This window comes from Eumetopias jubatus, unplaced genomic scaffold, assembly GCF_037043125.1.
Source record: "Eumetopias jubatus isolate StellerSeaLion01/CBP00866 unplaced genomic scaffold, mEumJub1_p1.0 scaffold_12, whole genome shotgun sequence".
NCBI classification, from domain to species: Eukaryota; Metazoa; Chordata; class Mammalia; order Carnivora; family Otariidae; genus Eumetopias; species Eumetopias jubatus.
The window spans coordinates 64,063,007-64,083,989 of NW_028274818.1; the positions used below are offsets into that span (position 1 = coordinate 64,063,007).

At 42.6% G+C, this 20,983-nt stretch overlaps 1 protein-coding gene across 5 annotated transcripts in view; it reads left to right on the top strand.

The window, feature by feature from the left end:
- DRC8 (dynein regulatory complex subunit 8) overlaps positions 1 to 20,983 on the top strand; it is a 112,367-nt gene that overhangs the window by 86,246 nt on the left and 5,138 nt on the right. For all 5 annotated transcript variants that reach the window (XM_028111845.2, XM_028111847.2, XM_028111850.2 and 2 more), the window contains one exon: positions 4,907 to 4,979. In XM_028111845.2, the coding sequence (XP_027967646.1) occupies positions 4,907 to 4,979 (73 nt within the window). The remainder of the gene's footprint in view (positions 1 to 4,906; positions 4,980 to 20,983) is intronic.

A 20,983-nucleotide genomic window follows, 5' to 3' on the forward strand; every position in this document is an offset into this window, starting at 1 on the left:
CTTGAAGAGGTCATTTGGCTCCTTCCCAGGCTTCTTGCTGGTAAATTCCTAGAGTAAATAGCTGTTTTCCAGGAGTGATAAACCCAGATTCCCCAGGGACCAGGCCTGTGACCTGAATGTGAGAGGCGCACAGGCTTGGACAGTTCTGAGGACGCGTACGAGTGGCCCCATCTAAATGAAGAGACCAATGCTATGCTGAACGTAACCTTATGTACTGGCCACATCTGTCCCTCGGGTCATCAGTTTTGAGCCCTGGATCTGTCTTCAAGGCTCCCATAGGGTGGAGCCTCCGGTTTTCTTTGGAAGCGTCTTGTTATAGTCAAGTTCTCCTGTAAGTCTCACGAAATCCTCGGCCAGGTTTCTGAGGGGCAGCAGCACGCAGGGGTGAAGAGGGTGGGGTCCAGCCTGCGTGTGGGAATCCCGTGGCCATGAATTACTCGGCTAACGGGGAAGTTACCTACCCCTTCTGTGCTCCCATTTTCTTCATCGGTAGAATAATAGTAGGCGCCGTCCTCCCGGGGCTGTTGTCAGAAGTAAGTGGGTGAGAATATTTGAAGCGTTTGAGAGCAGAGCCAAACCCTTGCGTGGCTGTGTGCGGCCAACGCTCCCCTGCAGCCTGCAGGTGGTAGTAGGGTATGAGTGAACTGCGGGGACGACTCCTTCTCCAAGTCCCAGAGGAGCTGTTGGTTCTGCCGTCCCTCTGTGCTGCCCCGTAGTCGGACCCGCAGCCTTGGCCCTCAGCTCCCGGGGGGTCACTGCTGGGATTGGCCGTATGTGGCCCCGGGCAAGTTATTGAATATCCCAGGGTTGTCTCCTTATCTGTGGAATGGAGAGAACGAGGCACCCCCCCCTGCAAGGGGCCGTTGCAAGGAGTAAAGGCATCCATGGGGGCAGAGTTTGAGTGCAGAGAGTGCTGGCCAGCAGTTGTGGGTGCCCCTCTAGAGCTGCCACCTTCCCCTGCTGTGTTCTCTGTGCCTGCTACTCAAGTCCCCCCACCACTGCCGCTGGCACCCCGCGGGCTTTCTGTCCCTCCCTCCCTGCAGGTGCTGCTGCTGAGATCACCAGTGGCCTTCTCTCTGTCCGGACCTGAGGTGCTGCTTCTTCTCTTAGGCTCTGGGAACGGTTTTAACAGTGAGGTCATCCTGTAAGCAGGGTCCAGGCCGGGGGCAGTTGAGGGGCAGAGAGGAGTGGAGAGGCTCACGGAGGCAGGACAGACTGAGTGAGTGGCAGAGAGCTAGGCATGGCAGGTCTGCGGAGCGTCTGGGCCTGGAATGGACAGCAGGCAATGGGCTGACAGTTGGAAGAGGAGTAAGTTAGAACAAGGAGTAGTGAAGGAAGCAGAGGGAGCATACTCGAAGGTGCTAAGGCACCTATCAGAATGTCTTCAACATAAGGAAGGAAGATATCTGAATATTTTAGGGCAAAAGAGGAAGCAACTAGTAGAGGAGAGGATGAAGATGCTGAGTGGAATGCAAGTGTGTCCAGAACAAGAACCAAGACCGAGGGGCTTAAGAGTACACTTATCGAGGGAGAAGAGGGAGACCCAGAGCAGGCTCGCTGTCTGCCATGTGAGGACACAGAGAAAAGTGGCCATCGCAAGCCAGGAAGAGGGTTCTCACCAGACACCTGATGACGTCCTGGTCTTGGACTTGGCAGCCTCTGGAACTGTGTGCAATCATGCCATGTTTTCATCTGCCCAGGCTGTGGTGTGTAGCTTGCAGCCTGAGCTGCCCCAGCAGGTGGTAGGAGGGTCAGCCGTGGTGCCCAAACAATCGGCGTCTGTTCTGGGAAGTAAGGGACAGGTCTGGGGGGCTCTTCTGCTGAGATTAGGTGTATCCACGGTATGGAGCTTGAGGCAAGGGATGATAGATGGATAGAGCGAGCAGGATGGAAAGTTAAGGGGCCCAGAATCTACGATGGGGCAAATGGCCATTTTGAAGGGTTAACGAAGAATATTGAGCAGCTGCGTGTAGATGAATTAACCACTAAACACAGCTCGAGGGCTAGTTTGTAGGGGTACAGGTGTGTTCTTGAGTTATTGTATTGTTCTTTAGGCCACTGTGGACTTGTCAGCCAAAGAAGCTTTGCCTTTTCCTCTTACATCAGTCAGGCCTTCGTGTTTTAGGACTAGAGAGAAAGAAGCAGCTTGGTGCGTGAGGGACATCAAACGAGCTTTGTTTTCTGTGGTCTCCCTCAGCAAAGTGAGACAGTCTAGCTGGAGTCACTCAGGAGAGGCGAGGAGGGTGATAGGTCCTTCAAAGGGGAGCCGAAGGGGAGAGAGGAGAATTTTCTGGCTGAAAGGAAGGACCTGCCACCCTCTGATGCCTGCCGGTGGTGGCAGGACCTGGAGGGTGGGGGGTGCGCAGGTGGTTGTGTGCACACTGAGTGCCGAGCACCAGCCCTCCCATCTCCCCAGGAAGCCACCTTCCTGAGCCAGGCCCATCTGCATCCAAGCGCGCTCACCTCTCTCTGGTCCTACAAAATCTTCCTTGACCCAATGTCCCCTCCAGACATCCCTTCCTCCCCTTCACTTCACACATCCATCCTCCTGAACCCAGTGCAATCAGATTTCTCCACCATCTTCGACGGCAGCTTCCCTCGTCAAAAAATCACCACCAGTCTCCTTTCCTAAATCCAATGGGCGTCTCTCAGAACTTACTCGACTTCTCAGCAGCATGTGACACCAAGATGATGCCCACTTTTCCCCCATGTCTTTCCTTAGTTCCCTTGACACGGCCCTCTGTGGATCTGTGGAGTTCTCGCCTAGCCCTATGGCCCCTCTCCCTCGTGTCTAATGCAGGCCCTCTTCCTTGGACCGCTGGGTCAGGGCCAGTCTCTGGAGAGTTCTTGCTGGACCCCTGGCTGGTCTCTTCCCGTCAGCACACTCTTCTAAGACCTTCTTCCTGCCCACGCCATCTGGGGGTGGATCATGCCCCACCCGCAGCTAGTGCCTTAGCCCTTCCCATGTCCTGGGTGTTGGCAGCTACAAAGGGCTCATTTCAAACTGGTTTACCATTTCTTGGAGAGGCACAGGGGGATTGATTACCTTGCTGACACAGCACAAAGTCATTCTTCTTTTCTCTCTACATACCTCTCTTCTCACAGGCTGACTCATGATGGCAGCTATTCCTAGCCATTTCCAGAAATGGGGGGTATTGGATTTATAATTTAAAATGTTCTAGTAACCATATTTAAAAAAAGGTAAAAGAGAAACAGGTAAAATTAATTTCAATGCTATGTTTTATGCAACCCCGTATGTCTAAAATATTTCATTTCAACATGTGTCAATTGAAAAATTATCCATGAGATATTTGACAGTTTTTTTTCCATACTTGGTTTTTTGAAATTCGTGCGTTTTTTACACTTACCGCCTGTTGTCACTTGGGCTGGTCCCTTGCCCAGTGCTCAGTAGGACCACTGTCCTGCATGCGTGCCTGCAAAGGCTTCCAGTCCCCTCACCTCGCCCTGTGCCCCCCAGCCCCGTGCTCCCCCTCCCCGCCCTCCCCATCCTGCAGGGTGACAGCCTTTCCTCGGATCCCTCTGATTCCGGACTTCCTGTGGTTCTCTGATGCACATAGAGAGGCCTGGAAGGTTATGGAGGGGCTAAATCTGTGAATACTGACCGTATCATGTTTTGGTTCCTGCCTCATTAACTATCAGTTGGAACGTATACAGCAGGAGTCTGATGTTACAATGATATATTTATTACAGTGGTGTTAGCCAGATTCATGGGACATCTTTAGGGACTTCTTGGAAGTATAGTCTTATAGAATGCTTCAGCGTCTAGTCCCACCATCATGTTCACGTCCTGCCTTCATGAGGGATGTGGGCGTGAACAACAGTGCACAAGTGTTAGGACTGAGGTGCTTGGGCAGGTAGGAAACAGGAAGACGTTACATGTTAAGTTGGTCCTCATTTATTGTGAAGGAAAACCAATAAATGAAAGTTAATCCCATCCTCCACAGTTACTGACTTTCAGTTTTCCTCTTGATATTCATCCTGCAACCTCTTTAAGTGAAGAACCTAGACATTCTTATTTAAAATGTTTTCTCAGTAAAATAGTAAATATAACACCACCGATATTATCCAGAATGGTAAAGAAATGAAATATCCTAGTTGAGTGAATATTTGTGAAATCAAGTACACATCCAAATACTACAACTTTAATTTTAATAGTTTTAAGTGGAAATACTTAATAATCTATTACAAATCCTGTCTTAGCATCTAGAGAATACTGAATGTAATTCAGACTCTTCTTAGGTTATTTGCCGAATTAAATTACATTGTTATGGGGGGGCAGGAGAGTAACTAATATCTATGGAGTGGCTACTCCTCCAAGAGCTATGCTTTTATTACGATAGTTCTTATATTTTACTGAGGGTGTTCCCAGCCCCATTCTAAGTATTTGAAGGAAGACGCTACATTTTGCCCACCAGGTAGGCTTATGCAGTCGGAGACTAGCCCGACCTGCCTCGCGCCATGCAGAGCTGGGATCTGAACTCGAGCAAGCGCGCACTAGAGGCCACGTGAACTTCAGCACAAACCTCTGTCCTCCTTTTACAGACGCAGAAACTGAGGTGCAAAACAGTTAACTAACTTAAACTCGGCTAGTAAGTGGCTGACATTTCTTTTTCTTACTCCTCCGTTCTTTCCGTTTTCTAGAACTTTCTGGGTTTTGGCTCAGGCAGGCCTTGCGTTTGCTAATCAATGCACACACTTCTTTCTCCCTTTGGTTCGCTTGTCTGCCTCTTCCTTTCCCCAGAAAGTATCTTCTATCCTCACAAGGCAGTACTTACTGAGTGACTTTGTTTGCTGGGCTACAACCGCCCTGAAGTCCTTTAGAGAGACACCGCACTTGCTTTTCAACGTTTAAATTCTGAAACCATTGACCATTTTTTTCCCACAGAGAGATCGGAACAATTGTCAGGTCGCTAGGGTGCTGCCCCAGTGAAGGACAGCTGCATGACCTGCTCGCAGAGGTAAGCCGGCTGGCAGCAGGGCTGCGTGCGGTGGGCTCTCTACTCCCCCTGCTCCTTGGATCTTAAAACCCTTAACTGCAACTGGGCGTGTCCTAAACTAAAGAATGTGCTTGATGAAGACATTGGGGCAGCTTTGCAGATTGGCCAGGCAACAGTTCTGAAACAGTATCAGATCTGGAAGAAATGGCTTTGACCAAGTAATGCAATGGCTCAAGTAAGGAGCCCGCCTTAGATATTATTTACACTCTTTGAAATTAATTGAAGAGGGCCTCTGGGTGGCTCAGTCCAGTTAAGCATCTTGGTTTCAGCTCAGGTCATGATCTCAGGGTCATGGGAGGGGGCCCCACATCAGGCTCTGCTCTCAGCGGGGAGTCTGCTTGTCCCTCTCCCTCTGTTCCTCCCCTGCTCGAGCTTTCTCTCTCTCTCTCTCAAATAAATAAATAAATAAATAAAATATTTAAAAAAAAAACTTAGTTGGAGAAAGGCCATCAGATGCAGGGGACTGACTGCAGAGAGAACACTGACAGATGGAAGGAACATAGTGAAGAATGTCAGTTCAGAGGGGATGGAAAGGGAAGTAGAGACTGTAAGAGATTTATATTTATTGAGGGGAAATAAAACTAACTTTCAGAAGAAATAGTACACATAATGAAATAATAAGAACTAACTTGATATTGACGGAATGGTCCAAGAATTTTAAAAACGGTTATTTGTAATAGTATAGATGAGTCTCTGGAGAGAATTACCCCAAAAAGCAGTGATGAGTGGCCCGAGACCAGAGAGCTCCATGCCCTGTTTGGTTTTCCAGAAAAGCGTCTGGTCTAATATCAAGTGCAGTTTTCAGTTCAACAAAGCAGAGGCCTGAAGGGAACAAAGCTACCTGGGCCCCCACCAGGAGAAGAATCTGTTCAGAACTGCTGATCTAGGTGTGTGGGTTTTGGTGGAGGCCAGGCTTCGAGCAGGAGGAGATGGGAGGCAGGCAAGGAAGTGGGGGTTTGGTTGATTTTTGTGCCCAGCATGGCATTGGGGTGAGTTACCTAACCTCCGCGCCAGTTTCTCCATGAGAACACCTACTTCAAAGGTAAATGAAGTAATGTATTAGAAGACTTGTTTTGAATCTTAAAGCACTATATACAGTTAAGAAGTGGAAGATTGAAAAGAGGACTCTGTTGCCCACGTATTAGCATCTTGTAACTAAAAAGCAGGACTGGTTTTTCATTAGCATTTAAAAATATTCAGTAAAGCACAAAATCTTTACATTGTTTTTCTGTTTGGGGATCCAATAAAACTATTTTTACTCAGAGGAGAAAAATCTTATTTTTCCTGAGTTGGTCCTCACATTTTTAAAAAAAGGTGTTGATCACTGCTTGACAGTGTTTATCGACAAAGCTAGAATTTGTGCTAGTGAAAGAGGAGAGTTGGCACCATGGAGCAGATAGGAACTGGAAGATGAACTTACAGTGAAATCATAATTACTGCATATACTTCAGTAGAGTAGGTGGAAGAGTAAGGAAAAATGCCTCCAGAGAATAAAAAAGCAGAACCTTTAGAGCCTAATTCCTTTTGTCTGTTTTAATCAGCAAACCACAACCCCTGGGCCAAACCCCATCCACCACCTGTTTTTATAAATAAAGTTTTATTGGAACACAGCTAAACTCATTTATTTACATATTGTTTCTGGCTGTGCTCTCATTGCAAGAGGAGTTGAGAGTCCTTGCGACAGAGAACATATGGTTCGCAAGCTTAAAATATTTACTGTCTGGTCCTTTGCAGAAAAAGTTTGCCAACTCTTCATCTGTAAGTTTCTGTGGCAAATTAGAATAAATACCACATCTTGGGTCAGGAGGTCTACATTCGAGGCCCATAGGTACCACTTACAGCTATGTGGCCTTTCAAAGCCTGGTTCCACAGCCACAAAAGGAATGCAACAATAGTAAAGTGTATCTTTATGAGGATTAAATCTAATAACTGTCAGGATTCATGTGTTACTTGGTGGGCTCTCAATACATATTTGGGTTTGCTTGCTGTATAGGTGGCTGTCTGCTGAAGCAACCCCACGGGTTTGCGCAGTTAATCACAGTAGATGCTTGGGTACCAACGTTTTAATTTGTCTTTGCCCCTTTCTTAGACATACTGACACAACCTTTGAAAATTGTACACGATTAGAGCAGTTGTACCAGTAGGGATCACTGTGCTATCTAAGCCCTATACACATTTTTCTGTCCTTGTGCACAACTTATTCAAATTAAATTATAGCGATATGCATAAGAAGTTTTGGGCGTGACTCTCCTTTTTGTGGTTTCCCAAATAAGTGAGGGGAACAAAGCACATAGATAATTGTAGGTATTGAATACATTTACAAAATCAGAGCTCCAGGTAGTAAAGCTCTAGGGGTGAATGTCCTATTGCTAAGTGCTCTGTAGTCGTTTCAGAAATGAAACTATTTCTGCTTTTTTTTTGCTTTAAAATGCAATAATGTGATAATTCTCTAAAATTCTTCAATGGGGCACCTAGGTGGCTCAGTCATTAGGCGTCTGCCTTTGGCTAGGGTCGTGATCCCAGGGTCCTGGGATCGAGCCCCACATCGGGCTCCCTGCTCAGCCAGGAGCCTGCTTCTCCCTCTCCCTCTCCCACTCCCCCTGCTTGTGTTCCCTCTCTCGACATCTCTCTCTCTGTCAAATAAGTAAATAAATAAATAATAAAATAAAATTCTTTGATAAAACGTTAAAACCTGTGTGCAGGTCTCTAGTTGCCATTTACTTGAGTTTTAGTCGAAGTACATACTGACTCTCAGCCCCTCACTTCCAAAGAGCGATACGAGATCTGATGTTGCTCTTGAAATAGATCATTTAAAAATCGCTCAGCATTGATCCCTCTACTTCATATTCTACAATTACCAACTTGCCCCAAATAATCTCTGCACATTTGGAATATCACAAAACTCAACAACTGTGACAAGGGTTAATACCCAAATTTTATTGACATACAGGTTACAAACAATTCTTCCTTTTCTAAGAAGTTATATCCTTCCAGGATCTTCCATGTGGGAGCTGGGAGGACATGACAGCATCTCAGTACCAGTGGGAAGGGCGTGGAGAGGTCGACAGCCTTTGAAGTTCAAACCTAAATGGAATTGTGGAGAATTTAAACTAATTAGAAAGGAGAGCTAAAAAAAAAAAAGTTTGGAAAATAAGACCTATGTTGGTGAGATTTTGACATTGTACAGTGATTTTTTTTAAAAGGTCCATTTATCTCTTCCCCTGAGTGGCCTGAGGTGACCTCTGAAAATGGTTCGCTATTCGCTTGACCCAGAAAACCCTACGAAATCATGTAAATCAAGCGGTTCAAATCTTACTGTTCACTTTAAGAACACATGTGAAACTGCCCAGGCCATCAAGGGTATGCATATCCGAAAGGCCACTGAGTATCTGAAAGACGTCACTTTACAGAAGCAGTGTGCCATTCCGTTGCTATAGTGGTGGAGTTGGTAGGTGTGCCCAGGCCACACAGTGGGGCTGGACACAGGGTTGGTGGCCCAAGAAGAGTGCTGAATTTTTACTGCACATGCTTAAAAATACAGAGAGTAATGCTGAACTTAAGGGTTTAGATGTTGATTCTCTGGTCATTGAGCAAATCCAGGTGAACAAAGTCCCCAAGATGCGGCATAGAACATACAGGGCTCATGGTCGGATTAACCTGTACATGAGCTCTCCCTGCCACATTGAGATGATCCTTACTGAAAAAGAGCAGATTGTTCCTAAACCAGAAGAGGAGGTTGCACAGAAGAAAAACATATCCCAGAAGAAACTGAAGAAACAAAAACTTATGGCCCGGGAGTAAATTTTGCACAGAATAAATGCAAATAAAAATAAAAAGAGGAAAAGAAAAAGGTAAATTTATCAGAAAGGTATAAAAATTTTAAATGTCTGTGTATGTAATAACAGAGCTGCAATAGACATGAAACAAAAATGGACAGATGAGAGGGAGAAACAGACAATTCTATCATCATAGAAGGAACTTATAACAACCCTCCCTAAATAATTGATAGAACAACTACATAAAATATCAACAAAGACATAGATGATCAACCGTTAGTCACTCTGGCCTAATTGATATTTATAGGCCATACACCCACAAATGCAAAATACATGTTCTTTCCAAGCGTACAGGGAATATTCAGTAGGGTAGATTAAGTGCTGGGCCATAAAACAAGTCTCAGTAAATTTTTAAAATTAAAATCATATAGGATATGTTCTCTGATTTTAAAAATGGAATTGAGGGGCGCCTGGGTGACTCAGTCAGTTAAGTGTCTGACTCTTGATCTAGGCTCAAGTTCGTGAGATTAAGCTCCATGTCGGGCTCTGTGCTCAGTGTGGAGCCTGCTTAAGATTCTCTCTCCCTCTCCCTCTGTCTCTCCCCACTGCTCATGCTCTCTTTCTCTAAAAAAAAAGTAAATTAAAAAAATTAAAAAAGGAATTAAGTTAGCAATCAATTGAGAATAAGATAATTAGGAAATCCTCAAATACTTGAAATTAAGCAACCTTCTTCTAAATAATTCATGAATCAAAGAAGAAATCACAAGGGGAATTAGAAAATATTTTGCCCTGAATGTTAATGAAAATACAACATGTCAAACTTTGTGGGATACAGGTAAGCAGTGCTTAGACACCAATTTAGAACTTTAAATGTTTACACTGGAAAAGAAAAAAAGACCTAAAATTAATTACCTAAATCCTCATCTTAACAAGCTGGAAAAAGAAGAGCAACATAAACCTAGTATAAATGGAAGAAAAAAAATTATGAAGAGCAAAAATCAGTGAAATAGAAAATAGAGAAAATCACTAAAAGCAAAAAACTAGTCTTTTCAAATAAAATTGGAGTAACCTCTAGCTAAGGTAATCAAGACAAATTACCAACATCAAAATTAAAGGAGGGTTTATCATTATCCTTCAGACATTTTAAAAGGATAATAAAGAAAAACTTTATGCTAATAAACCTGGCAACTTAGATGAAATGGACAAATTCCCTGAGACACACAAATTACCAAAACTGACCCAAGAAAATCTGGAGAATTTGAATAGCCCTGAATCAATTATGAAAATTAAATTTATAATTAAAAAACTTTCCCATAAAGAAAACTAGAAGTTCAGATGGCTTTGCTAGAGAATTCTCTCAAACATTTATGGAAGCTCAAAAACTAATGATGTAATGTATGGTGATTAACATAACAATAAAAAATAAAAAAAACATTTATGGAAGAAATAATACCAATTCTACACAAAACTCTTTTTGGAAACATCACAGGAGATAACACTTTCCAGGCCAGCATTACTCTGATATTCAAGCCAGACAATCCTATTACAAAAAAGAACAGAGCTTACTGACATAGATGTAAAAAGTCCTTAATAAGATTTTACCAAATCAATTTCAACAACATGTTTAAAGGATAATACATCATGAGCAAGTGGAGTTTATCTCAGGAATTTAAGGTTGGCTCAACATCAATCAATGTACTTTATTATTTATTACATCAACAGAACAAAGTAGATAGACCATATGATCATTTCAGTAAATATAGGAAAAGCATTTGAAAAAATTCAGTACCCATTGAAGAGAAAAATACTCAACAAACGAAGAATAAAAGGAAACTTGTCAAGCCAGCCAAGGGCAGCTACGAAAATTCAAGGCTAAAATCGTACTCATACTCAAATCATGAACAAGGCACAGATGCCTGCGTTCATCACTCCTATTCACCATTTACTTGAAGCCCCAGCTAGTACAATAAGGTAAGAAAAAATAATAAAAGATATGCAGTTTGGAAAAGAAAAAGTGAAACTCTGTTTCAGACATGATTTTTCACGTAGAAAATCCTAAGAGACTTACCAAAAAGCCACAACAAGAACTAGTATGTGAATTTAGCCAGATCACAGCCTACATGGTCAACATGAAAAATCAATTTTATTTCTATAATTAGAAATCAACAATAAGAAAAATGAAATTAAGTAAACAACGCCACTAAAAAAGCTTAAAAATAGAATAATGAATAAATTTAACAAAATAAAGGCAAGACCTATTCACCAAAAACAGCAAACACTATAAAGAGAAATTAAGAGTTAAATGGATAAATATATGTGTTCATGGATTGCAAGATAACATTGTTAAGAGGGTAATTCTTTGATTAATATATTCAGTACATTTTCAATCAAAATTATAGCAGGATTTTTTGAAGAAATTTATGAGCTGATTCTGAAATTTGAATGGAAAAGCAAAGGAGCTAAAATAACTAAAATAATTTTGGAAAGGAAGGGCAAGGGTGGCCTTTTACTAACTGCAAAATTTACCATGAAACCACAATAATCCTGACAAGTGTGATATTTGTGTACCAAGAGACCTGTAGACCAATGGAACAAACTGGAGGATCCAGACATAGAACCATACTTATATCTTTGACAGAGGTGCCAAAGTAATCCAGCGAAGAAAGGATCATCATTTCAATAAATTGTATGGGAGCAAATGGGTATCTGAATAGAAAGAAAACAAACTTCGGCACTCTTTTCCTCCACACAAAAAGGTTAACTTGAAGTGGATCATAGACCTGAATAGATGAGCTAAAACTATAAACTTCTCTGGAAGAAGACAGAGAGAAAACCATGTGATGTTGGGTCAGCCAAACATTTCTTAGATAAGACACAGAAAGCATGAACCATAAAAAAAAAAAAAAAGCACAACAAATAACGATTACCTTCATCAATATTAAAAAATTTTGCCCAATCAAATGACACAGTTAAAAACAAACCAAGTAAATGTAGATCACAGATTGAGGGAAAATATTTGCAAATAATTTATTTGACATTGTATCCAGAATATATTAACATCTGTTTTAACTAATATTAAGAAGGCAATCAACCCAATTTTTAAACTGGCCAAAGATTTGAATAGACATTTCATAAAGGAAAATGTATTAATGGCTAACAAGCACATAAAAAATGATGAACATCTGTACCTGTTGGGGAGCATGAAGTGCCATACACATCCACGAGAATGGCTAAAATTTTAAATTCTGAAAATATTAAACACTGGCACAGTGTTTAATATTAGTACACAAATTCTAGAACAGCTATAATTCACACATTGCTGGTAGGAATATCACTTTGGAAAACTGTGCCAGTGTCTTATAAAGATAAACATACACTCATTATATGACCTGGCAATCCTACTGGTAACTATTTATCCAAGAAAAATGAAAGTCTATGGTCCACACGAGATTTGTAACCAAATGTTCTTGATAGCACTAATCATAACAGCCCCAAATTGAAAATAACGTAAATGTCCATCGACTGGGGAATGGATAAATCCTATGGACCACTACTCTACTCAGTGATAAAAAGGAACAAAATATGATACACGCATGACATGGATGAATTTCAACAAGAACATGTTAAGCAAAAGAAGTCAAACATGGGACTTCTGAGGAAAATGGCAGAGTAGGAAGACCTTAAGCTCACCTCGTCCCACAGATACAACTAGATAACACACATATCCATGTAAAAAGCCCAGAAAATGGCCCAAAGACTGGTAGAACAGACTCTCCCTAGCTAACCAGAGAGAAGAGGCAACATCCAAGAGGGTAGGAAGGAGGGAGACATGATCGAGAGCCAAGTGGAGCTGTGGGACTGACCCAGGGAAGGGAGGGATGTTTTGGGTGCAGAGAGGGAAGGGAGCAGACCCCCACCCTTGGGACCCCAGGCACAGGGGACAAGCATGGGAAGATAAATCCCTATAACATGTGGTTTTGGAAACCAGAGATTGTAAAATTGGACTTTAAAAAGATCCATTGTATGTGTACTGACACTGAATCCTGCCTTCAGATGATAAACTGACCCCTTCTCACCACTTCCACACCCATCACCTTGGTCCAAGCCACTGTCCCATCTCCCTGAACTACCATGGCGGTCTTTGAACCCTCTGCTCCTGCGCTTGGTCCTCTGCAGTCTACTTGTCACACGAGGGGCAAAAAGGATGCTTTTAAAAAAGGTTAAGTCAGAGCCCGCCACTCCACTGCTCAGAACCCTACTTCTGAGGTGCCCAACTCACTCAGGAAAAGGGCCCAAAGTACTGTTACCACAGCTGACAAGGCTCTAGGTGGTCAGGCCTGACACTTCCTGCCATTGTCCCTGCTCACATGTTGGTTCCAAATATGTCCTGCATACTTCTACACAAAGTCTTTGTTCTTGCCCTTACCCATGCTCTGGGCTGCTCTTCTTCCAAGTATCCACAGCACTTAGAGACCTGACGTTTAAATCTGGGCCAGAGTGAGTCCTAATGTGGCAAGAAAGCATCTCGGTGATGATGTTGCCATCCCGAACTGCCCCATGCCTCACTGGTGTCTTATGACTCTTTATCTTTGGAGGTTTGATACTAGGTAAGATCTCTCATTCTGGCAAATCTGATTTGACAGTACAACCCTTTGTGTTTCATCTGTAGTGTTCAACATAATCTGAAATTACCGATTACTTCTGTCTTAAAACTCCCTTCTGTCATAAAAACTCCTTGAAGGCAAGGATTTATGCTTTGTACATCAGTGCATCCTTAGCACCAAGAACAAAGTCTGACATATTCTGGTTCAAGAACATGCTGTATCATTTCCTGTGGGCCGAGCAATATTCTGGTTATAATTACGGTTCTTACAATGTCTCTTTTTGCTCTTGCAAGACCTACTATCAGAATAGTGGAAAATTCAGGCTTGCAAAGCACTGCAGACACTTGAGAGAAGAGTTTTACAATAGATCTGATTCATGGGCTCAAAAATTCCAAGTTTCCAGTAGTAAAAGTAGTTAAAAACTATTGCAAGCTGGTAATCAATCATTTATCAAATAATTATCAAGCAATTACCATGTGCCAGGTACCAGGCATTCAGAGACACAAGAACACTGAAAAAACTCCATCCTGATTTGGCTCAAGATAGTTTCAAACACTTTAAAATTGTGAAGATCAAAAATTTAAATACATAGGCATTTAAATATTTGAGATTGTGTTCAGTCTCATTCATTTAACTAAATGAAGAAACTCACCCACAAATGAAAGTTCAGTTGCATTTCTGTGGTCAATGATTTAATGTTAAATTAATAGTGGTGAGAAACCTTTATGATGTCAACGTGTTCAATATTCCCTAGTAACCAGCTAAAACAATGTAATGATTCTACTGAGTCATTTCCTGCATTTTTCATCTTGGATGAAAAATATCATACCACACCAGACATACCATAAGCCCCAGAGGTCCCAAATCACAGTTTCTCATTTTTAATTGGTTAAGTATTCTCAGAAATTTTTGTCTTTGAAACTTCAGAAATGGCTGTCTAGTTAGTAGAGTAAAATCTATATAATCCACACACTTGTAAAGTGGCCGTGTCCATCCGTCTGAACCATAACTGCATCATCCTGGTTCCAGATGAGCCCTGAGATGTCACAGCATTCAGAATCCAACTGTGCCAAGCTTCTCAGAGATTGGGAAAGGGTGAGGTAATTATGTTCTGGTTTTGAAGCAGCAGGTGATGTGAAACATTGTTGTCTGTTATTTTTCCTAAGCACCCTGGCATGGGAGAAGATGGGAGAATGTAGTAGATCTGTTCTAATTTGTGCGGATGTTAGATGCTGGAGTTAAGAATTGTAGACTGATTGGGGCACCTGGGTGGCTCAGTCGGTTAGGCAGCGGATTCTTGATTTCGGCTCAAGTCATGATCTCAGGGTCCTGGGATCAAGCCCCACCTCGGGCTCTGCGCATTCAGTAGGGAGTCTGCTTGTCTCTCTCCCTCTGCTCCTCCTCCTGCTCTCTCTCTCAAATAAATAAAATCTTTAAAAATAAATAAAAAAGAACTGTAGACCAAGAGGTACTTTGGAGATTACCTGGTGATGGCTACCAGCCATGACTTCCAAATGGAAATAGGTAAATTGGGGGAGGGGTGTTGAGGGGATTGTGTTGTACAAGGAAAATATCTGTAGTTAGAAGAAAAACACTAAATGGTGCTAAAGCAGCGATCAGCAGCAGGAAACAAAACCCAGGGAAATCTATAAAAGTGGTTTTCCCTCTCACATAAATACATAGTATTTATGAATAAATGCATTTCATAATTTTATATAAAACAGCCATAACAGGAGATTAATATGTTTTTATTTCAAAATTTTTATGTATATAGGAAATATAGGAAATTTTTAAAGAAATAGAGAAAAATCCTTTCCAATAATACATCACCTTAATATGACCATTGTAATATTTTAGTGCACTTCCTTCCATATTATTTTCCTGTGCATGTTTTCAACATGATTGTAATCTTATAGTATAGTTAGTTTAGCTGGAACCCCTTGACTTCTTCCCCCCACAAGAGGATGAAATAGGGAAATTAATGGCTTGACAGCCACCAATTCCCCCATAGCTTCAAGGTGTAGAAACTCACAGGTGGAAGGGACATTATCAATTATCTGGTTTAGCCACCTGTTGGTTCTTAGCATCTCTGATGGTCTAGCTGAGAGATGATTCAAACTTTTTTTTGATACTTATATTAATAAAAGGGACTTCTAACCTGAAAGAATCACATATCCTAATTTTTGTCCAACAGCCTCTGCAATGTCTGTAGTAAATAAATTTTCTAAAGTCGGTGACTTTTTAAATTTTCCATTTGGGGGCGCCTGGGCGGCTCAGTTGGTTAAGCGTTGTACACTTGATTTAGGCTCAGGTTATGATCTCAGGGTCCTGGGATTGAGCCCCTTGTCGAGCTCTGCACTGAGCGTGGAACCTGCTTAAGATTCTCTTTCCCTCTCCCTCTGCCCCTCCTTGCTCATGCTCGCTCTCTATCTCAAAAAAAAAAAAAAAAGATTTTTCATTTGTAAAGGTAATTTTTTTTTGGCAAATGCCAATTAATTTTTGTTATTATTTTATTCCATCCAAGGTAGAGAAGTATTTTCTAAATTGTCCTGTTTTCATTTTGAAACATGATTTATGTCAAAATTTGAATATGTTATTTAGAGTCTAACTTGAAATATCTCATAGTTTTTTTTTTTTACTACAAATAATTAAAAAATGGTATGTATATCTTATTTGGTGACCTGGAACTAGTTGAAATGTAGATGCTTTATAAACCATCTTAACTACTGATATTATCTTGCATTTGTGAAGCATGAAATAGTTCAATTTATTGACTGAGGGTTGTGTCACTGGGGAAAAATGAATTTTCACTGCGTGTTTTATTGCCCCTACTCAGTGAGTTTGGCGTTAAAATAATGCTTTAATGAGAAAAGTTGGCCTGATGATTTCACCGTGGGAATGGGGTAAAGAACTCTGGGCCGTGGTCCCATCAAAACACCTGACAGACAAGGTGGGCACTTCACCTCCGGTGCCTGACTTCAGCAGAAGCAAAACATTGAGAAAATGGACTTTTGCCAAAGTGGAGTGAGAATCAGGCTTTGATTTTTTAAAAATATTTTTTAAAAATCCCACACCATATATATTTACTGAGCAGCCTTCATGCTGGGAAGAGGGGGCAGAGAGACTGGTGTGTCAGCGGCCGCTGTGGTGGCCTCCAGGACGGGGCCCTTTGTGGGGCCGGGAATGGGTGTGCTCTCTTCAGGCCGCCTGCTCCGCCCGGGTTCTTGGGAGGGAGCAGCCCCGCGGGTCAGGGCCCTGGTTGGCCAGGCGAACAGCTGCCAGGAAGATGAATTCACTGTAAGTGGGGTACATGAAGGCGGAGCTGGGGGGGTCTTCCTGCAAAGTGGCTTATTATTTCTGCATTCCTAAATGCTGCCGAGGCTACTTGCCAATTGTTACCTCCTTTTCAGCACCTCATCCCTCCTCGTGGCTGAAGCAAACCAGATTATAATGTACTTGCCTCGTTCCTGTTGGCGGTAACAAGATCTATTGGTTGGCTTGGTTTTGTCTTTTGAACAGGAGGGGTGTGTTTGGTGGCCAGCTGGTACTCCCCCATGTCGGATCAGCCAGTCCAAAGAGGCACCCAGGGAGGAGGCAGCGGGGGAGGCAGGGGGAGGCGGCGGAGTGAGAGGTAGGGGGAAGCGGGGGAGGGAGAGACGGAGGGAGGCGGCGGAGGGGGAGGCAGGGGGAGGCAGGGGGAGGCAGAGGGAGGTGGCGGAGGGGGAGGCGCATGCCCTGTCCTCCCGGCCGGGGCCAGGGCCAGGCACAGGGTAGTAGATCGGCCCCGCAATGAAGCACGTTCTCGCCACAGGCCGTGTGGCATTTACAGACACAAGTTAGGTCCATTTGGTGGGTCCAGGAGGCTGTGTTGGAAATTTCAGCACCAGAGATTGATTCTTTCGGGAGGAGGTGTCATTGCACGATAGAGAACCAGGTGTGTGTGCACTGTTGATAGAAATCATCATAATCATAACAAAAGACTCACAGTTCACAGAACCTCCTGTCATGTCTCATGTGAACCTCACGGCAGCCGCGTCGGGTAGACCTGCTACCGAGGAGGACGCGAGGGGGGCAGATTAGTCAGAATCTTTTATAAACTGTTCTTGGTCTGACATGCTGAATAGATTGTGATATTTTTCCATGAGAAAGGCAACATCCATTTTTTGTAAAGAAACTCTCCAGTACAGGGTAGAAGTGGGTTTTCCCACTATGGCTTTGCTCAGAGTGAAGAAATGGCCATGAATTCCTAGTGTTTTCCAACATGTCCCCTATTACCTGGGGGTCTTTCTTGAGTTCATTTCGTTATAAGTCGGTTAATTGAGTTTTTTCTTGGAGAAAGTAGATCCGGGCTGCATTATTTTCTCTGTATCAATTCTGTAAAATCAGTTCTGAATTTCGAATATCTGCTTTGTTAATCTCCAATTGGTAATTAATGGGACTTAAGCTTGATAGTGATTCAAAGTCTTTGGGTTACAATGTGTCATGTATACTTAGAATGTGTGTGTGTGTGTGTGTGTGTGTGTGTGTGTGTGTATGTGTGTGTGGGTATGTGTGTGTGTTTGGTAGAGCTGCTATAAGAGTATCACAAATAACTTAAACAACAGGAATTTATTAACTGACAGTTTTGGAGGTTAGAAGTACAAAGTTAAGGCACAGGCAGGGTTGGTTCCTTCTGGTGTCTGTGAGGATCTGTTCCAGGCCTTTTGCTGTGGCTTGTAGTTGGCTGTCTTCATGCTCACATGGCATTCTCCCTGTGTGCATGTCTCTGTGTTCAAATTTCCCCTTTTTACGAGGACACCAGTCATATTGGATTAGGGCCCACCCCAATTACCTCATCTTAACTTGATTACCTCTGTAAATTACCTCTCTTCAAATAAATCACATTCTGAGGTACTGGGGGTTAGGACACCAATATACAAGTTTGGGGAGGACACCCTCAACCCCTAACTCACTCTCTCTCCCTACATCTATGTATATATCCCCCTTCGACACACACACACACACACGAATATAGTTCGATACGTGATACATTTCTATGAAATCTTAAAGTCATTTTATTTTATTTTTTTTAAAGATTTTATTTATTTATTTGACAGCGAGAGAGCACAAGCAGGGGAGCAGGAGAAGGAGAGGGAGAAGCAGGCTCCTCGCTGAGCAGGGAGCCCGATGTGGGGCTCGATCCCAGGACCCTGTGATCATGACCTGAGCCGAAGGCAGACCCTTAACCATCTGAGCCACCCAGGTGCCCCTTAAAGGCATTTTAATATATGGGTCTAAATAACCATTGAGCCATTATTGTGTAACATTTCTGGAAAGTAGTGTTTTTGTCTTGTCTTACTATGGCCTCATAAGGTTAACTAGCTTGTCTGCACCAGAAATAATAGAATCACATCTTATCCTTCCCTGTCCCCACTCTTGTTTCCAGATTCCCAGAATCTTGTTTCCTCATTATGATAGAGGAATTACCATATTTTAAAAATGACTTTTTTAAAAAAGATTTTATTTATTTGTCAGAGAGAGAGTGAGCACAAGCAGGGGGGAGCTGCACACAGAGGGAGAAGCAGGCTCCAAGCTGAGCAAGGAGCCTGACACAGGACTCAATCCCAGGACTCTGAGATCATGACCTGGGCCAAAGGTAGATGCTTAGCTGACTGAGCCACCCAGGCATCCCGAAAAATGTCTTTTAGAAAAACAAATGGAATCCAAATAGATCATGGAGTTTAGTAAATACTAATGTATTAATATCACTCCATTAATTGTGACAACAAACCAACTAAAGTTGTACCATAGTGATCTAAGGGTTAACAACAGGGAAAACTGGGTAGGTGATATAATGGGAACTCTTCACTATTTTGCAACTTTTCTAAATCTAAATCTAAAACTATTCTAAAATAAAAAGGTTATTTTTTTAAAGATTTTATTTATTCGAGAGAGAGTGTGCTCGAGCACAAGCAGGGGGGAGGGGCAGAGGCAGAGGGAGAAGCAGACTCCCCGCTGAGCAGGGAGCCCAATGCGGGGCTCAATCCCAGCACCCTGGGATCATGACCTGAGCTGAGGGCAGACGCTCAACCGACTGAGCCGCACAGGCGCCCCCAAAAGGTTAAATCCTAAGAAACCTTTTATAATATAAAATATTTTCTAGTATATATTAAACAGGTTATTAACACCGTATTAAGAATGGCCATATAGTTGTATTGGTTTTATGCCCTTGCATGTCTTTCTGTACAGAGGAAGGGATTAGATGTGGCCTCTAGAGGACAGTGTTGGGTCATAGAAAGATTTTCACAATCTGCCCAAGATGAAGGTGGATTTGCTTATTTTTCCTATTCCTTTGTAACCACAAGCCCTCTGTTTATTCATTATTTCTCTTTGACTTTAAAAAAAAGTCAAAGAAAATGTATGCCTCCTCTGCTATCCCGATTAGCTGGAGATCTGCTTTAACTTGCTGTTTTTGTGCAGTTTTGGCTCTTCACAGATAGATGGGGCAAGAATGATTGCCATTTTCACCCTGGCGTTCAGAGCCCTGGGGGCTCGTGGAAGTCCTGTGGGAGCTCGGGGAGCATCACAAGGCACATACTATGTGTTGTGAATTCTTGCGTGGTAGAGAGAGTGCTAGAGAGGTGGATTCCCTTTGGAAACACTACAAACCATTTGTAGATTGATGAGGATGCTCATAAAATACAGAGGGGTTTTGATCTCTCAAGGTCAAGACTGTTTGCTCCATGGTGATTTGGAACCATTGCTCTAGCTTTTGGAGCACATTTCTGTGTAGGTAGTTACAGAGTGTGACTCAAGCACATCGGAGCCAGATGAACATTAATTTGCAAAATCTTGCCTCATACGTAGAGGCAGCTGAAACAATTGTTCATGTATTGATGGGCTCAGAGATTCTGGAGTGTCATTCCGTCATTAGATGGATGACAATTTCTGTTGATAGTGGAATCCGAGGGCTCTGCTCATTCTAGGTGAGAGCATCCAGTATAAATACTGGAAAACAGTCATTTGGACAACAGAGTATTCCACTTAGCAGCAACTTACAGATTTCTTATATTTTGCTCAAAGAATAAATCTTTTAAAAGGTCCTCTGTTGAATTGGGATAGATGAGCCTTTTAATGGGATTTTTGAAAGGGAGTAGAAATTTTCTAGCTCCTTGTAAATAGCCTGACATGAAAGTTCAGATCAATAGTGTTTTATTCAACCACACCATCAAAGTGAACCTATGGGCAGGAGTCTCTCCTTCTCATCTAACAGTGCTAGATACCAAATTTCTCTTTCTCAGGTGTAGTGTTCTCTTATTTAGTGGTGGTATAACAAAGTTCCATTAACCATGTAGGCATTTAGTAATTATTACAGTGATTTGATATGTACTTTTGTCCTTGAGATATGATTGGTCCCCTAACCTGGTCCCTTATCCCATGTTCCTTATCACAGGGAAAAGCATTACTCCATCCCATTTGTGCAAGTCAGAATCCTTGACTCCTCTCTTCTTTCTCATCCTTGCCCATAATAGATGCAGCACCAGGTTCTATTGCCCTTTTTTTGTGTGTGTGTGATTTATTTATTTTGAGAGAGAGAGAGAGAGCA